The 20,105-nt window shown below is 44.9% G+C and overlaps 1 protein-coding gene across 1 annotated transcript; it reads left to right on the forward strand.

Moving 5' to 3' along the window:
- Positions 1-303: 303 nt before the first annotated feature.
- On the forward strand, positions 304-19,841 carry C20H16orf78 (chromosome 20 C16orf78 homolog). The gene is made up of 5 exons (XM_045533767.1): positions 304-453; positions 3,563-3,673; positions 4,248-4,377; positions 17,118-17,373; positions 19,694-19,841. Exons 1-5 carry the CDS (start codon positions 304-306, stop codon positions 19,839-19,841), a joined length of 795 nt encoding a protein of 264 aa, XP_045389723.1.
- Positions 19,842-20,105: the final 264 nt, after the last annotated feature.

Here is a 20,105-nt window from a genome sequence, read left to right on the forward strand (position 1 = left end):
CGGAGGAGGCCATGGCAGAGTCCGATGAGAGATGGAGCCTGATGAGGAGCAGCAGCCACGCGGGGAATGATGGGAGGTGGCCAATGTCCCTTCTCCACTCTGACTCCAGGGGCCAGCTGTCAAGCCTGACGGTGACCTCACAATCACTGCCCAGACCTGCCAGCCCTCAAGACCAACGTCCCAGCTTCCTGCCTAACTCTGCCCTTTGTGTTCACATTGCGAGGCCCGCCTCCGAGTCACCCACAGGGATCAAGGGAGTGAGACAGTGCCGGCCTCCCCTCCACGCACAACCAAGACGCCACGATGTCAGAGCAACCGGAGGACCTGAAGGATTTAATGCCCACAGAGAGGAAGTCCACGTGGAGGACGGCCGAGGAGAGGCGCATGTCTGACCTCACCCGCGTGTTAGAGTGGCTGGAGCGGAGGAAGGGGAAGACAAAGCAGCCTTTCCAAGTAGGTACTGTCAAGGTGACGCTGCTGGAAGGCCTTAGTCAGGCCTGTTGCCATCGGGGAGAGAGAGCTTGACCCTCCCGAAACAAGAGGCGGGAGGGTTACTGAACACCGGGGTGAGCTAGTGGGAAAGTGGCAAGGACGTTAGAGGAGCTGGTTAGTCCCATCAGGGCCGCTGTGCCTGCTAATGGCCTTTGGCTGGGCCCCACCCCCACGCAGCGCTGAGGGACAGGGGCCTAATCTTTCTGTGACTGTATTTCAAAGGGATGGCTTCCTTGAGAAAACACTCCAGGGCTATAAAACTGGCAAGAGGAGAAAGAAGATTCACATCTCAAAGGGGCAGAGAGAGGACTTACAAGTGCAAGTTTTCTAAAGTAAATGCTCTAAGAAAAAGGAGGTCAGGGGCCTGCTGTCAGGAAGGAAGCTGACTGAAGTTTAGTCAAGCTGTGGGGAATGTTAGTCTTGGTCAGGATTCAAGAAGGGTCAAGGGGCAGTGGCTTCTGGCTCTCGGCGTTGGCAGAGTGGGATCGTTCCCACTGTCCCCGGCCACTTCCCTCCCAGGGCCAGGGTCAAAGGACATTCGTTCCCCACTGCCATCACCCCCACTGGGACTCCTGCTAACATACCTCCCCCTTTCTGCCCTGCGTGGGAGGTGGCTGTAGCCTGCCCTTTCTTCTTTCTCCAAAAAACAACCAAGTGTGCCTCAGTTTTCCCCAGAGCCCCCCTTGGCCAATCACCCATGGAGAACCAAGCCATGTCCTTGGAACCGTGTGTCCTCTGCAAAGGACACAACCCGATCTCGAATGTCCCAACCCCAGAGCACGATGCGTGGCCAATGGCGTCACTCATGACCCTGCTCGTCCTACAGCCGGCTTTGACGGCTGTGAGCCAGACCCCGCCCACGCCAGGCACTGCGCGGGCCATCCCGCCACCAGCACCCAGCCAGGCCAAGCGTGGTGCCATCATGACCCCTGGCTGAAGGATAAGGAAGCTGGGGTGAAGGGAAGTCCTCTTCCTGAGGTCCCAGAGTTAGAATGATAGAGGGCAGAGCCAGGGCTCAGACTTACCCAATTCCCGGCCCACGGGCTTTGGGAGGCCAGCCCCCCAGAACCGCCCCCGTTCCTGCTTTATCCAGGCCAGCGCCCTGCCTTTCAGGAAAGATCCCTTTCTGTTTAAGGTCTTGCTCTCACTCATGGCAAGAAAGATCTAGACTGCCAATTCCATCAGACACCCTAAAACACGTCTGAGGACCACATTCCCCTCCAAGGTGCCGGGATTGACAGAAGGCTACTCCCTGCCCCGACCTGGGCAGGGGCGCTTGGCTGCGGGGTCTTCAGAATTCAATCATCACAGAAATTATATTCACTTCCATGGTTAATATATTCCATTCCGTCTCCTTCCACTAGGATTCTATCCTAATAATATTTTAACAGCTTTACCTTATATGTAAATTATTACATATTACAATTATTTATTGTAAATAATCTGGGGCCCAGAGAGGGAACAATTTTACACTGAAAATATAATTAAACTCTCAAGCACCATTAGCATCTGGAGTTTTAAAGAAGCTCTTAAGAAAGAGGGTGGCGCTCCGTGGCAGGTCTCAGATGGCAGCAGGAGGCAGGGAACCCGCAGGGAAGAAGGCCGGGGGGCATCGGCCTGTGTCAGGGCCCCCTGCGGCCGCCTCTCTTCTCTCCGGGGTCAGGCCTGGCCACCAGGCTCTTCCCCACTGTACCCGGCTTATGGCGCTGCCCCTTGGGATCCACCTGGCATCAGAGAAGAACCCTGAGGACCAAAGTCTTGGCCACAGAGGCCACTGAGTCAGTGACGGTTGCAGTGTCCTTTGGTCTGAGGCGTCCTCGTGTGAATTCCATTCCACTGTGCTTCCCCCAAATGGGGGCTTGGGGGTGCTCTCGGGGGACTCCCCTGGGGAGGCTGAGGACCGTGTGGGGGTGGGGGTGGGGGCCACCCTGCCACCCCCTGGAGGAGATGGCCAGCTCTCTCCTCTTGGCCTCAAAATTCAGTCCTGGCCCCAACTTGCACCCCCTTTCCCCACTAAGCCCAACAAAACCGCAAACTTAATCAGCAGCACCTTCCTTAGAAAGCAGCTTCCTCCCACACCCGCAGGCTTCTCCAAGCGCCCTTGCCGCCACGGCCTTCAGGGACAGCCTCACACCCGCACGCAGGGCTTCATGTATTTCTCCCAGCCGCCTACGGGGTAGATCCTGCTATTATCCTCCTCTTTGCGGTAAGGAATCCAAGCCGCGGACAGTGCCTTGCCAAGGTCACACAGCCACTCGGCACCCGACGGGGCAGGGATCCGACCCGGGCTCCAGCCTGAGCCACCGTGCCACCGCGGGCACCGCATGGCAGAGGGAGCCGGTCACTTTAGTGCTGCCCACGACGCCCCTCCTGACTGGCGCGCTGCTTCCTGGGCTGCCGCCCTTCCACACCCCTGCTGGGCTCCTCCCTTCCGGGACCCTGGAGATTTCCAGGGACTCCGCCTTCCCTGCCACCACTGTGGGACCCGGCAGGCCAGGAACACGCCAGGCGCTCAATTCAGGTCAGGGTGTGCTCAGCCCCTGGACGGGGCGCGAGGAGCACCTGGGGAAAGGGCAAGGCAGGCTCAGGTGTGATGACCACTCCGGGAAGACGGGGGGGGGGGGGGGGGGGGGGGGGGGGGGGGGCAGCGGTGAGGAGAGGAAGGGGCTCTGGGGCAGAGGGAGGGTGGGGACTGGGCAAAGTCCCAGGGTCTGAATGAGCAGGACTTGCTCAAAGACAGGGCAGCCTTCCTGGGGCTCCAGACTGGAGGCCAGGACAGAGAAGTCCCAGCTAGAAAGGCCACTTAGGGCAAAGGGAATTCCAGATTGGGGACTGGGGAGGGGACCCTTACATGGAGGGTGACGGGTAGCCCGTGATGAACCCTGAAGTGGAGAGGGACAAGACCAGACCTGAGGTTTAGAAGGTCGTTCTGGGGACAGTGACATGGACACCAGGGCATGTCTGGAGGCAGAGGCACGGTGAGGGGACAGGAGCCTTCTTCCCGGTGGGGACAGAGGAGGTACTGTCCCCACTGGGGTGGCTGCAAGGCTCTTCTCCCTTGTCTTTGCAGCAGCAGAAGAGCAAGGTTGCCACGGTCCCTAGCTCAGGTGAGAAGGAAGTGAAGAAAGTCAAAGGCATCCTGAAGACGCAGGGAAAGAGCCAAGCTGACACCCCTGGGCAGGTAACGGCCCCGCCCGGCCCCAGGCGCGTCCCACTCGGTGCTCCGCGCTGAGGAGGGGTGACCACTGCTGTCCTGTGTGCGGTCTGGCTGCTTTTTAACAGGGAAGACTCTGCCATCCACTCCTGCCACACTGACACCCGCACGCCCCGCGCCCGCCTGTCCAGTGTCCCAGCAAAGCCTGCACCCTGCCGCGGAGTGCCGCTCTCCGCAGGTGCCGCCTCTCTTCCTGCCCGCCTGTCTCCCCCAGACCGCTCAGGAGTGCCATCTGAAAGATGACAGCCCCGCGGCCCAGCGAGGGTGGGAGCCTGGCAGTCACACAGCCTCCAAGGGCTGCGCCTCCAGGGCCCTCGCGGCCTCCCTCTGAGATGGGAGGGACGACATGGGGCATTAGCAAGCACCGTCTGCCTGCCCCTGACCGCCCTGCCCCACCAGCCTCTCCCGGGGCCCAGGCTGGTCCTTCCTTTGTCACCTTTGCCTGTCTTTCAGCAAACTCCTGAAATCACTCAGTTTGGGGTTGGGGAGGCCTACTCAAATCCTGTCACCAGGATGTAACTTCTCTCCTGCTCCCTCCAAGGCCTCAGAGCAAAGCTCCAGTAAGGAAGGGGACCCTGTTGTCTCCCGAAGGGTCTACAGACTGGAGCAAAAGGCAAAACGCTACAGCACAGTCCCTGGTAACTACACCGAGGATGGCCCCAGGAAATCTGGTAAGGGAAGAGCATTGGCCCAGGGACACTAGAGTCATCCCCCATAATCCCCTCGTCTCAGAGGGACCAAAGCCCACACTGTTCCTAGGGCAGCAGCATCCACATGCACGCAGCCACTGTGCACACAGGATTCAGAAACCCACAGAGGGGAGGCTCTTAAGGGACCACACCAGGGGTCCCACCTGGCAAGCTGGGTGCCACCCGGAGAGGAGCTGTCAAGGTTCTGCCCGCCCCTGGGTGTTCTCTTCTCCGGAAGCTAGCATAGTGCATCCCAGGTTCCCGAAGCCATTCTGGTGATATCAACCTCATGGGTTCCAAGATGTGTAACCAACTTAGGTGCTGTGACAATATCAGTTGCAGAAGGTACCATACCTGCTGCCAGGTGTTGCTCACACCTAGGAAGGGGTAGGCTTAGGTTGTGCCAGATCCTCAAACCCAGAGGTGACCTAGGTTCTGATCCTGGCTTCACCAATTTGTAAGGGACTCAGAATTGTACGATGCTGGGCAAGTCACTCCATCTCTGGGGTCCAGTTTTCTCATCTGTATAGGGGAACGATAGCATTACCTGCCTCATCATGCAGTTGTGAGGTTTTATTAACAGCAAAATGCTACACGTAAAGCACCTCTCCTGACCCAGAGGAAGTGCTCAATAACTGTGAGTGGCTATTTCTAAGTAAAGATTTTGCTAAAATTTCAGGTGGGCTCTGCCATATGCATTCCTTGGCCTCTTGGGACAGAGGGGTATGGTAAAAGAGAAATCTGGAAGGGATTCCAGTTAGCCCAAGGGCAAAGTGGGCAAGAGCCTTCAAGCAGGAGCTGCCAGCTCTTCTATATAAAATTGCCCCTATGGTACCCAACAAAAATCCTTCTTTTTTCCTTTTCACTTATTAAATAATATACCAAAGCCATTATAACTGAACTGTAGTCGTCTGCCTGTCAGATTTAAATGCAATTGGCTTTAAATCCAGTGTGGATTAAATCCTAGAACAGCTCTTTAGTAGAAAAACTGGTAAGATCCAAAAAAAGTTCTGTAATGTGCCAATGCTGATTTCTTAGTTTTGACACTTGGACCATAATTATACAGGATGCTAACATTCGGAGAAACTGAATATTAACAGTCAGGAGAACTGGGTGAAGGGTATACAGGGGCCCTCTTTATTTGCTTTGCAACTTTTCCATAAATCCATAATTATTCCAAAATACAAAAAGTGTATTTAAAGGATGAAACTATATAGATTGGCTTCTGCCCTATAGGAAGCTCCATACCTTTCCCAAGTTTGCTGTGACCCCCAGTGTCATGTCTGGCTCCAAAGTCTTGGTCCTGTTGGGCCCTTAAGCTTCTGTAAATCTTGTGTCCAAGATTGGATGGCCCCAGGATGTCCTCTTCTCCCTGCTCCCTGCCCACCCACACAAAGCATAGCACCGTTTCCTTGATTTCTCTCCAGACCTCTCACGTGAAGCTTTTGTGTGTATTTACTGAAGGTTTGAGGGCAACGGAAGGCAAGAATTACATCATGGAATTACACAGCAAACAAATTAGAGGCTGATTATGACACCCTCTTGTTCTTCAAAATCCTTTGTCCTCTACCACCAGGAGACTTTTCCCTGGCTACATTTCCCAGCAGGGAGTGTCCTCCTGATGTTGTTCTCAATTCCAACACTAGGATTAGGGTGAGACAAGCCAAGAGGCTAGGGTGCAAAATTTAAGGAGGCGCTCACCCTCAGGTGCCAACCCTGCTCTTGCACGGGCCTGAGAGTGACCACCTCCTTAAATTTTGCCCCCTGGGCACCTTACTTGCCTCATCCTAGTCCTGGTCTTGCTCAGTTCTCCCTCATTCTCCCTCTCTCCTCTCCCCTCTCCTCCCACCTCTGCCTTCTCCACCCCACACATTCCCATTGGGTTTTTACTTGGAGAGAATTCTATTTCATTTGTCTTGTTCTGTACCCAAAGTAGCCTATCAAGATATTTTCCTAAACAAAGTCAGCTCCTTCCCTAAAAGAAAGTCATACCAGCTGATTAAATAACTACTTTCATCTGGCTACACAAAGATGCCAGCAGGGTAGGCTGGCTTGTCAGCCCTTTGGTCCTCTGCACTTCCCTTCTCCTCCCTACCATCCAAGTCACACCCACCCTGATCCAGCGTAGAGAAGCTGGGTCTCTCATAATGTAGTACAACCAGTGGTCAGTGGGGAGCAGAAAATGGGCTGGCCCAAGTGCAATAGGTGTTCAGGCATCTAGGAACCACCTGGGGCATCCAGGTGTGGTACCCAGGACTAAGTCAGGGCTGAACCCAGCCTAAAATGAGTGGGCAGATCTGGATTGGGAGACAAGTTCAAGAGAAAGCAGCTCTTAGGAGGGACTTGGAGACAGTTACGTACCCCCCACACATAATGTTAGCTTGGATTGCCACAGGCACTGCTAACCCTGTATACTTCCCACTGTATGTACCATCTCAGGGAATGGCACTTTCCCAACATGGTGGTCCAAGTTGGAACCCAGAGTCTAACCTATCACCTCTCTCATACCCTTCATGACCAGTTACCAGGTCCTGTAGCTTCTACCTCCTTAATATCTTGAATCTTTCTCTTGATGTCCATTTCCATTAGCACTATCTTAGCTTAATCCCTGATCCTCTTCCACTATAAGAACTTCCAACAGCTTCTAGCCTCTATGGCTGCCACATTGGCATTTCTCAATTATTTGTGTTTTTATACTTAAAGTAAGTTTCTCCATAACTCCACAAATGAAATTATTAAAGCTCCAATAATTTACCCTGAAGAAGAGCAGATCTATGAACTGACTAACAAAGCATTTAGATTAATCCTCTTAAAGAAGTTCAGTGAACTACAAGAAAACAGATAGAAAACTAAATGAAAGAAGAAAACAATACTTGAACAAAATGAGTTCCATAAAGAAATATAAACCATAAAAAACAGAAATCCTAGAGTTGAAGAATACAATATCTGAATTGAAAATTTTAATAGAGTGCTTCAATAACAGACTCAATCAAACAGAAGAAGTGAATTCAAAGACATGTCATTTGATGAAATTATCCAGTCATAAAAGCAAAAAGGAAAAAAAATGAAAAATAATAAATAAAGCCTACAGGACTTATGGGACACCATCAAGTAAAATAATATGTATTATAGGAGTCCAAAAAGGAGAAGAGAGAAAGAGACAGAAGGTCTATTGGAAGAAATAATGGCTGAAAAGTTTCCAAATTTGGGGAGATATATGGACATCCAGATTCATGAGGCCTTACCTATTAATAATTAATTTAAATATAAATGGATTTAATTCTCCAATTGAAAGACATACAGTGGTTGAATGGATAAAAAAATAAGATCCAACTATATGCTGCCCAAGAAAGACTCACTTTAGCTTTAAGGACACACATAGGTTGAAAGTGAAGGGATGAGAAAAGATATCTGATGAAAGTGGTAACCAAAAGAGAGTAGCAGTGGCTAGTCATACTTATATCAAATAAAATAGTCTTTAAGTCAAAAACTATCACAAGAGAAAAAGAATGTCATCATATAATGATAAAGGGTCAATATGTCAAGAAGACAAAACAATTATAAGTATTTACACTCAACATCAGAGCACCTAAATATATAAAGAAAATCTTAACAGAATTGAAAGGAAAAAATAAATAGCAATGCAATAATAGTAGGGGACTTAATTACCCCACTCTCAACAATGGATAGATCATCCAAACAGAAAATCAATAAGGAAACAGTGAATTTGAATAACACCATAGACCAAATGGACTTAACAGATATACGCACAGCATTCCATCAGAATTCACATTCTTCCTAAGTGCACATGGAACATTCTCCAGGATGGATCATATGGTGGGCCACAAAACAAGTCTTAACAAATTCAAGAACATTGAAATCATATCAAGTATATTTTCTGACACAATGGTGTGAAATTATATATCAATAATAGGAGAAAATTGGAAAATTCAAAAATACATGGAAATTAACCAACGCACTCCTGGAAAACCAATGTGTCAAAGAATATATCAAAAGGGAAATAAAAAATACATTGAGACAAACAAAAATGGAAATACACCATGCCAAAACTCAAGGGATGAAGCAAAGGCAATGCTAAGATGAAAGAGTATAGCTGTAAATGCCTACCTTAAGAAAACAAAGTATCTCAAATAGCATCACTTTACACCTCAAGGAACCAAAAAAAAAAAAAAAAAAACTAAGCTCAAAGGAAGCAGAATGAAGGAAATAATAAAGACTGGAGAAGAAATAAATGAAATAGAGGCTAGGAAAACAATATAAAAGATCAATGAAATTAAGAATTGGTTTTTTGAAGAAGTAAACAAAATTGACAAACCAAGAAAAAAGATAAAGGACTCAAATAAATAAAATTATAGATGAAAGGGGAGGTATTTCAACTGCTACCACGGAAGTACAAAGGATCATAAGAAACTACTACAAATAATTATGCACCAACAAATTGAATAAACTAGAAGAAATGTATGAATTCCTAGATATATACAACCTACCAAGACTGAACCATGAAGAAATAGGAAACTTGAGCAGACCAGTTACAAGTGAGAAAATTGAGTCAGTAATCAAAAATGTCCCAACAAAGAAATGACATGCTAGCTTCACTGGTGAATTCTACCAAACATTTAAAGAAGAATTAATACAAACATGTTTCAAACTCTTTCCAAAAAATGAAGAGGTGGGGATATTTCCAAACTCCTCTTACAAGGCCAGAATTATCCTGATACCAAAGCCAGATAAAGGTGCCACAAAAAATGACAATTGCAGGCCAATATCCCTGATGAACATAGATGAAAATTTTTTCAACAAAATACTAGTAAGCTGAATGCAACACCACATTAAAATGATCATATACCATGATCAAGTGGGATTTATCCCTGGTATGCAAGGACAGTTCAACAAATGCAAATTAATATATGTGATACCCCACATTAACAGAATGAAGTACAAAATAATATGATCATCCAAATAGATGCAGAAAAAGCATTTGATAAAATTTAACATCTTTTCATGATAAAGACTCTCAATAAATTGGATATAGAAGGAATGATAAAGTCCATATATAACAGGCCCATGGTTAACATCATACTTAATGGTGTAAAACTAAAAGCTTTTTCTCTAATATAGGAAAAAGACAGGGTTCCCCACTCTCACCACTTCTATTCCACATAGTACTGGAAGTCCTTGCCAGAGAAATGAGGCAAGAAATAAAAGGCATCCAAACTGAAAAAGGAAAAGTAAAATTGTCTTTGTAGATTACATGTTCTTATATAGAGAATATCCTAAAGACACTAGTAAAAAATTATTAGAATTAACAAACAAATTTACTAAAATTACAAGATACAAAAATATATATAAAAATCAGTTCAGTTTCTTTATGCTAACAACAAACTATCTGAAAAAGAAATAAAGAAAACAGTTCTATTTACAATAGCATCAGAAACATTAGTACTTAGGAATAAATTTAACCAAGAACGTAAAATATCTGTATATTGATGGAAGAAACTGAAGGAGACAAAAATAAATGGAAAGATATCCCATGTTCATGGATTGGGACAATTAATATTGTCAAAATGTCATTCTACCCAAAGCAATCTATAGATTCAGTGCAATGCCTATTAACATTCCAATGGCATTTCTTCACAGAAATAGAATAAAGCAATCCTAAAATTCATATGGAACCACAAAAGATCTTGAATAGCAAAAGCAATCATAAGAAAGGACAAAGCTAGAAGCATAACATTTCCTGATTTCAAACCATCAAACAAAATGGCCAGATTTGTGGCCAGAGTTGTGCTCAAGTTGACATCCCATGTGAGGCCCTCAATTGCTGCCACCACAGGGCACGGGCAGGGCTACACTCAAGCCACACAGGGGACAAACGCTGCTGCCTGCAGATCTGAGTGGAGCAGCTCAGGCCAATTTGGGCTGACAATCACCATGGCTGACCAAACTCATTCTGCAACACAGGGACTGCCAGTGACACCCACAGGGGAACAGTGAGGCAGGAGATGTAGGACAGCAGTAGTGTTAAGCACTCACAGTGCATTTGCTCGTCTTGTGCCAGGTCAGTCCTCCAAAGTAGCATGCAAGTGCGCCATCCAGGGACCTCTCATTCCCGTCACTGAGTAGGAGAGTTCCCAGCAGAAGAGAACAGGTGCACTGCAAGCTTACCTGTTTCGAGCTGAGAGAAGAAATTTCAGATGAGAAGGAACCAGAATAAGAACTCTGGCAACATAAAAAAACAAGCTGTTTTGACACCCCCAAAAGTTCATAATAGGTCTCAAGCAATGGACCCCAACCAAAAGGAAACTGTCAAAATGTTAGAGATGGAATTCCAAATATGGATGGCAAATAAGATGAATGAGATTGAAGGGAAAGTTGAAAACCAACACAAAGAAGCCAAAAAAAAAAAAAAAATGTTCCAAGACATGAATTAAAAAAATGAAAAACTCACTGAACAGATAGACAACATAAGAAAAGATATAACAGAACTTAAAGAAATGAAAGAGTCATTTAGGGTATTTCAAAATACAACACAAAGCTTCAACAACAGGCTACACCAAGAAGAGAGAATTTCAGAGATTGAAGACAAGGCTTTCAAACTAACCCAGTCAGTCAAAGATGCAGAAACAAAATAAAGAAGCATTAACAATCACTCAGAGAACTATGAGACTATGAAAAGTGGACAAATATATGAATTATATGCATCCCTGAGGGAGAAGAAGAAAAAGCAAAAAGCATGTAAAACCTATTCAAGGAAATTATTGAGGAAAACTTCCTTGGTATCTCCAGAGATTCAGCTATCCAGATATAAGATGGTCATCAAGTACCAGGAAGATTCATAGCAAACAGGATATCTTCAAGACTCATAGTCACCAACCTGGCCAAAGTCAAAATGAAGGAGAAAATTCTACAAGCTGCAAGATGAAAGCAACAACTAATCTACAAAGCAAAACCCATCAGGCTAATAGCAGACTTCTCAGCAGAGACCTGACAAGCCAGAAGGGACTAGGGCCCCATTTTCCATTCTCTTAAACAAAACAACTGCCAACCAAGAATTTTGTATCCTGCAAAACTAAGCTTCAAAAATGATATAGAAATAAAAACTTTTCCAGATAAGGAAACACTAAGAGAATTTGTCACGACTAGACCTGCCCTACAGGAAATGCTGAGAACTGCGTTATACATGGAGCAGCAGCTTAGACACCCACCAGTGTAAAAACACCTGAAAGTTAAAACTCACAGCTCTAATAAAGCAATAGCACGAGAGAAAACAAAGCAATAAGATATCATCCAACATGACGAACAGGACAGTATCCCACATACCAACACTGAACATAAATGGTCTTAATGCTCTACTTCAAAGACATAGACTGGCTGAATGGATGAAAAAACACTCCCCAAGTATATGCTGTCTCCAAGAAATGTATCTAACTCACAAGGACTCACACAGGCTCAAGGTAAAGTGATGGAAAAAATATTCCATGCAAATGGAAACCAAAAGTGAGCAGGTATAGCCATTCTCGTATCAGATAAAATAGACTTTAAATCAACAGCGGTAAAAAAAAAAAAAAACAAAGATGGTAATTATATAATGGTAAAAGGAGCAATTCAACAAGAAGACATAATAATTCTAAATATATATGCACCTAAGACAGGAGCGCACAGATTTATAATGCAGATTCTACTAGATCTAAGCAAAGAAATAAACAGTGGCATCATAATTGCTGGGGACTTCAACACCCCACTGACAGAACTGGACAGATCATTGAAACAGAAAATCAATAAAGAAACACAGAGCTTAAACAGGACTCTAGAAAAAATGGCCCTAACACACATTTACAGAACATTCTACCCCAAACTACTGAAGATACATTCTTCTCATCAGCACATGGGACATTTTCCAGGATTGCGCATATCTTAGGCCATAAAACAAGTCTTAGCAAATTCAACAAAATGAAAATCATACCACGTATCTTCGCAGAGCACAGTGGAATAAAACTAGAAATCAATCTAAGAGAAACACTCAAATCTACACAAAGTCATGGAAATGAAACAACCTGCTGCTGAAAGATCCTTTTGCAGTCCTAAGGGGAAAACTGATAGCCTTAAATGTCTACGTCAAAAGACAAAAAGAGCACAAATTAACAACCTAACATCACATCTCAAGGAGCTAGAAAAAGAAAATCAAACCAAACCCAAAGCCAGCAGAAGAAAAGAAGTAACAAAGCTCAGAGCAGAGCTAAACAAAATGGAAACCAAAAAGACAATACAAAATGTCAATGAAACAAAACCTTTTCTTTGAAGAAATAAACAAAATCCATAGATCACCAGCTAGGTTAACCAGAAATAAGAGAGAAAGAACTCAAATAAGCTCAATCAGAAATGAAAAAGGAGACATTGCAACTGATGCCACAGAAATACAAAATATCATCTGTGAACACTATGAAAATCTTTACACAAACTAGAAAATGTAGAGGAAGTGCACAAATTCCTGGAAATACACAACCTCCCAAGCCTGAATCAGGAAGAAATATAAATCCCAAAACACCAATAATGAATAATAAGATTGACACAGTAATAAAAATCTACCAATAAAAAAAGCCCTGGCCAGATGGAGTCACAGCTAAATTCTACCAAACCCACAAAGAAGAACTGGTACCTGTGCTACAAAAATTATTCCATAACATTGAGAAGGAGGGAACCCTCCCTAACTCATTCTATGCAGCCAGTAGCACCCTGATACCAAAATCAAGAAATGACGCAACAAAAAAGAAAACTACAGACCAATATCCCTTATGAACATAGATGTAAAAATCTTCTGCACAGCAAAGGAAACAATCAAAATAAAAAGACAACCAAAGATTGAGAGAAAATATTTTTAAACCATAAATCTAATAAGGGGTTAATATCCAAAATATACAAAGAACTCATAAAATTAAGCAAAAAAAAATCTGATTTAAAAATGAACAAAGGACCTGAAAAGACATTTTTTCCAAAGAAGACATACAAATGGCCAACAGATACATGAAAAGGTGTTCAACTTCACTAATCATCAGAGAAATGCAAATCAAAACGACAGTAAGATATTATCTCACACCTGTTAGAATGGCTATTACCAACAAGATGAGAGGTAATAAGTATTGGTTAGGATGTGGAGAAAAGGGAACCCTGTGTGCACTGTTGGTGGGAATGTACATTGTTATAGACATTCTGGAAAACAGTATGAAAATTCCCTAAAAACTTGAAAATAGAACTTTTATATGATCCAGCAATTCCACTTCTGAGTATATATCGGAAGGAGACAAAACCAATACCTCAAAGAAATATCTTCACACCCATGTTCACTGCAGCATTATTCACAATAACCAAGACATGGAAATGACCTAAGTGTTTATTGATGGATGAATGGATAAGGAAAGTGTGGCATATATATACAATGGAATATTATCCCGCCATAAAAAGGAAGGAAATCCTGCCATTTACAGCAACATAGATGTACCTAGAAGGCACCATGTTGACTAAAATAACCCAGACAGAGAAAGACAACTATTGTATGTTCTCATATATGCAGAATCTAGAAAGTTGAACTCATGAAAGTGGAGTAGAATGGTTGCCAGGGCTGGGGTGGGAGAAATAGGGAAATGTTGGTCAAAGAGCATACATGTTCAGTTATAAGATGAGTAAGTTCTGGAGATCCAGTGTACAGCATGGTGACTATAGTTAATAATGCTATATTATATACTTGAAATTTGCTAAGAAAGTAGATCTTAATTGTTCTCACCACACACACACAAGGGTAATGGATGTGTTAACTAACATATTATAGCAATAATTTCATAATGTATACATTTACTAAATCATCACCTTGTATACCTTAAATATATATAATTTTTTCAACTATACCTTAATAAATCTAAAATATAAATATAAAATGTAAAAATAAAGATAAGTAGAGCTTGTTGGTACCATATGATTATGATTGGTCCTACCCAATGACAATTTCAGCCTTCTAATTAAGAGATTTAGACCATTTACACTGAATGTTAGTACAAGCATGGTTGGGTTTAAATCTACTATCTTGGTATTTGTTTCTAGTTTGTTCCATCTGTCCTTTGCTCTCTCCTTCTTCTTTTTCTGCCTTCTTTTAGAATAAGTATTATTTAGGACTCCATTTCATCCTTTTTGTCAGCTTCTTAGCTATAACTATCTGTGCGTTATTTTAGTGATTGTGTTGGGGTGCACAGCACACGTCTTTAAATCATCACAGTCTCTCTTCACTTCCTGTAAAGCGTAAGAAACTTACAAGATTGTACTGCCACTCCTGCCCCAGCCTCCCTGATGTTGTTGCCACATAGTATATATTTCCATGAGTTATAAACTCCACAATAGATTCTTATTATTTTTCCCTTCCACAACTACATTTTAAAGAGATGTTTATGTTTACCCTCATATGTAACATTTCCAGTGCACGTCGTGCCTGCACATAGAGCCAGATTTCTGTCTGGAGTCATTTCCCTTGCACCTGAAGGTCTCCCTTTAATATAATTTGTGATGTGGGCTCGTTGGTAATAAATTCTTATAGCTACCAAAAAAGTCTTTATTTTACTTTTGTTTCTGAAAGATAATTTTGCTGAGTGTAGACTTGTAGATTGACAGCCTTTCTTCTTTAAAGATGTGCTCCCCTGTCTTCTAGCTTGCACTGTTTCCAATGGGAAGTTGGCTATCATCCTAATCTTTGTTCATCTTTAATGTATCTTTTTTCTGTGGCTTCTTTTAAGATTTTCTTTTTAACCAATTTGATTATGATGTGCCTTAATGTTGTTTGCTCCATGTTTCTTGCGTTTGGGGTTTGTTGAGATTCTCAGCTTATAGTTTTTATAACATTGGGGGATTTTTTTACCATTATTTCTTCAAATTTTTTTCACTCCTCCATTTTATCCCCTCTCCTTCAGGCATGACAATTACACATCTTTAAAGTTCTACAACTCATTGGGTTTTTAAAAATCTGTCAGTCTTTTCTCTTTGTGTTTCATTTTGTATAATTTCTGTTGCTATGTCTTCAAGTTCAGTAATCTTTTCTTCTCTAATGCCTAATCTGCTGTTAATCGCATCCCATAGAATTTTCTTATCAAACATCGACATTTTCATCTCTATAACTTCAATTTGGGTAATTTGTAATATTCTGTGTCTCTCCTTAATGTGCTCATGCCTTGGTGAACATTATGGAGTATATCTATAATAGCTGTTTTAGTCTACCAATTCTATCATCTGGAAGTCAAATGGCACATACAGACTACTGAGAGTAAAGACCTACAACCTCATAATTCTGTCACCTGCCCACATGTAAGTCACTATCAGGGTGAATGACTGATATTTGCAGATTTGGAAATATTTAGGGACTCTGTCAGCTATGTATCCCTTCAACTGCTGAAAATACTCCGAAGAGAGCAGAGACGCCAGATTAGGAAATAATTGGGTTAGAAATCAAAATCTAGATACACACTTAAAACCAGGTGATACAGAAAGATTGAAAACAAAAGGGAAGGCAAAGAAACAAGGAAATGCAATGTGTCAAGAAGAATATATAATTTTTATAAATATTAAAAAGAAGATTTTTTTCCCTGATACAATGAATATTTGCAAAACTCAAGAAATTCTAGTTAAAAATTAATAAATTTTTCTATGATTGTTGGTATACCGGACAAATACAGTTTCAAAAACCAATAGACTTTTCTCGGTATTAGTCATGCCAGTTAGAAACGGAAATAAGTAGAAAGTATTCCATTCTCATAGGTAAAAATATGTAAAATAAGGCCGGGCGTGGTGGCTCACGCCTGTAATCCTAGCACTCTGGGAGGCCGAGGCGGGTCGATTGTTTGAGCTCAGGAGTTTGAGACTAGCCTGAGCAAGAGCGAGACCCTGTCTCTACAAAAAATAGAAAGAAATTATCTGGCCAAAAAATAGAAAGAAATTAGCCAGGCATGGTGGCGCATGCCTGTAGTCCCAGCTACTCAGGAGGCTGAGGCAGGAGGATCACTTGAGCCCAGGAGTTTGAGGTTGCTGTGAGCTAGGCTGATGCCACAGCACTCACTCTAGCCCGGGCAACAAAGCGAGACTCTGCCTCAAAAAAAAAAAAAAGAAAAGAAAAGAAAAAGAAAAATATGTAAAATATTTAGGAGGAAATTTAACAAGAAGAAAAAATTCAGGTCTCCAAGCTCTAGCCCCACCAGTATTGTAATCAGCACAAGCTCCGTGCTGGGGTCAGAGCAGACATCCCATTCCGCTGCATGCACTGGTACCTTGTGCGTGCAGTTCCGCAGCCCACAGTCCTTTCTTCCTTTTCTCACTGATAAACAATCTGTCCTTTAAAACCCAGCGCAAAGTTTCTCTCCTCTGATACCTTCCCCTGCGTCCTCTAGGCTCATTCTCTTTAGCTTAACTCCTTTCCAGGAGGAAGGGAGGAGAGGTTGAAATAAGGAGAAAGAGGAAGGAGGAAAAAGGAAGGGCTGGGAAGCAGGGAGAACGGAGGGAGGAAGAAAAGGAGGACTAAAGTTGAATAAATGCTAGGAAGGACAACCTGACAAGACCTCGTGTGTCAAAGCAGGTGTTGTTCATGGCCCTCTCAGCCCTCCTTTCCTCCCTGTCTACCCCATCTCTCACCTCTCCCAGGATCTAACTCCCTGGTGACATCTGTCCGATTTCAGAGTTAGACATCAAAGATGTGATTGCCTTAGAGTCCATGCAGCGGTCAACCTCATTCCGTCGGCAAAGCGTTACCTTAGATCCCGGCGCGCAGGAGAATGTCTATGGCACCCGGAGGGGGAACTTCCTGAGAGACTGGACCATCAAGACGTCCGACTCCCTTTACGAACGCAAGCTGAAGAGCCTCATGGAGAAAGGCACGGAGCTCAAGACTGAGTCTGCAAAGATGCTGAAGCCGGAGGAGGTGCTGAGCTGCCGGTGAGCAGCCCTGTGTGGGCGGGCGCGGCGCGTCCTAGGAGCCCAGGCCTGCATCACCGCCGTCCCTGGCTCGGACACCCGGCTGAGCCTGAAGATCTTAGAGGGGGCACTCGGTGTGGCTGAGCTCTGTCCTTGGGTCCCGAGGGACTGCTCCAGGGCTGAAGCCACTGGGTTTCCAGCTCACCTGCCAGCGGACCTGCCCCTGAATGGGCATGTCATTTAGGTGCTGCCATTCGGACACCACACCTTTGGACACTTACACAACCCTCCCAGTATTTCCATTTGTTCCACAATAGAAACATGGCTATTGTCCACAAAAGGAAAGAATGAGTTGTTTGTGGCCTTATTTGAACGGAAATTCCCCCTAAGATCCCTTACACGTGGTGTTGAACTGCTGGTGGTGGGAGCCGCCCTCCCCAGTGGCTACCTGCTGTGCGTCTGGGGTTTTATACTCTCGAAGGGATCGTGCACAAGGTGTGAAACCATTTGGTCCTTACTGCTCTTACCAAAGGGTGTCCCTTCTTACTTGCTCTCTGTCCTATTTATCAGGACCTGCTAGTTTACAGCAACACTCTACAGCCTGGTCCCCCCTCCAAAAAAAGCCCCCAGAGATCCCTCTCCCTAGTCCAGTGTTATCCTTTACTGTAAAAATGCAACTGACAAGTTCAGAAACTTTAGCAGAAGAGGAAAAGGAAGAACAGAATAATGTAGTCGTAGTCCTTGTAAAGTTGGCAGCAGCAAGCTCACCTGTAGATTTAAGATAGCCTCAAATGCCTGGCAATCCACGGCCCCGGAGCAAAATCCTGCCCTGCTCACTCACCGACAGAGGGGTGCACGGGTGGAACGGTTGACTGGCTCACATATAAACTCCCACCACGGTGTGGTGGCCCACTGTCCTACACCCTCTCTGTCGGCTCCACCATTGTCTGGGAGAGCCAGGCCCTTGTGGAAGACCCAGACTTACTGCTGCTTAAATCTAAGCCCTTTCTGATAAAGTTCGAAGCTGTCATCAGAGACCCTGGCTGATGGCCTTTGCTGGCTGGTTCCACGGCTGGGTGACTTGGGGCTACGGCTTTCAGATTGACAAGGTGGTTCCTATTGACTCTGGCCAGCAGACAGCCCACCTGGCCTCCATGGTGGGGAAAAAAAGGATTTGGACAGGACTCCCACCCTCTGAGAAGGCGGAAAAAGTTGTGTGGAGAGATGGCATCTGAAGCCATTAGAAAAACATTCAAGAAACGGGTGAGCTAGTCCAGAATGGACGTGCCCACAGGTACAGATGTGTGAGGCCCTCGGAAGCCGGGCTGGTCAGGGAGGACAGGGCGGACTGTGACTGGAGCTAAGGGAGAAGGTAGCCCAGGTGCGGGAGCCGGTGAGGGGTCAGAGGTAAGCTCTGGGGAGATCTTAAAGGAGAAGGGTGGCCGTTCGCAGCAGGCAGCAGACAGGTTACATCAGTACGCAGCTCCGCTCCCGTCACCTGTAGGAAAGTAACCAGCCGGCAGGCAGCCTGAGCAGGAGACCGACCCCAGTCTAGAGTGGGGACCAGGGGCCGGGCCGACGGTGGGCTATGGAGCTCCCTGGACATGACGGCAGAGACGCTGCCTGGGTCACACAGTGCAAAAGGGACCAAAGCCAGTCTTCAGTATGGATCAGAAGTACGGGGCTTTAGCTAACATTTAAATCAGTGGCCTGATGTTTTCATTGTTTGGATATTATTGAAAGAAAATGCTCGCCTCTATCCCTGCAACTTCGCTCAGGCATTGTTCCCACGGCCCTAATGGTCTCCGATCACGCTCATGTTCCAGCAAGGGGACACGTAACAATCTGCATTCTGATTTCTCTCCCCACTTGGCTTAATGTCACCCATGTTGTACCTTCTTTTTCCTAACGCCATTTTAAGTATGAGTCCTTGAAATAATGGTCAGTTATCTGCCTAACCATTCCTCTGTTAATGAAATTACTTATTTTCCTGTTGTTTGTAATCTCAAAATGAACATCTTTTATTTACGTAGCTTTTCTTTCCATTGACTTTTCTTGGGATGAGTTGGGAGCCCTAGTGCAGGTACTGAGTCCAAAGATAAGGAACTTTTTTTCTTTGGAGGGACTTGATTTCCAAGAGTTACACCAATATAAAGTCCCACCACCTCTGTGGTGTCCCACCGTCCTGCAAGGTCTCTGTCAGCTCCACAAATGTCGGGGAGAGCCAGTGCCTTGCAGGGGACCCATACTTACTGCTGCTTAAATCCAAGCTGTTTTTGACAAAGTTAGAGGTTATTGTGACTCCACCTTCAAATGACCTCTTTGGCCTTCTCTTGCACAGATACCTGAGGTTGTCCAAGAACAACATCCGGACCCTGCTCAAGCTGTGCAGGAACGCGGGAATGAATGTGGACATCCATCCCCACATGGTCGAAGCGGAGATAGATGCCAAAAAGGTGTTCAGCCGAACCCACAGCATCGCGCTCTAAATAGCTCTCTGGCCACCACCTCCTGTTGTTGGACCCTTGGCCACTAGATGCCACCCGCTGGCACACAAGTACCCCTTCAGACTTGGCACATCCCTGTTAGACAGTAACAATCAGAAAACAAGCCCAGACTGCGTGGATCTTTGTGCCGGTGTAAGATTTGTACTCGACATCCAAGTCAAAACCAGTTTAGGAGAAACTGTTTTTTTCTCCCTACCAAAAGAAGAGTCCTTAGAAAGGGCTTCTTAGAAAGGAATTCTTAGAAGG

The sequence above is a fragment of the Lemur catta genome, chromosome 20 (genome assembly GCF_020740605.2).
Source record: "Lemur catta isolate mLemCat1 chromosome 20, mLemCat1.pri, whole genome shotgun sequence".
Taxonomy (NCBI): domain Eukaryota; kingdom Metazoa; phylum Chordata; class Mammalia; order Primates; family Lemuridae; genus Lemur; species Lemur catta.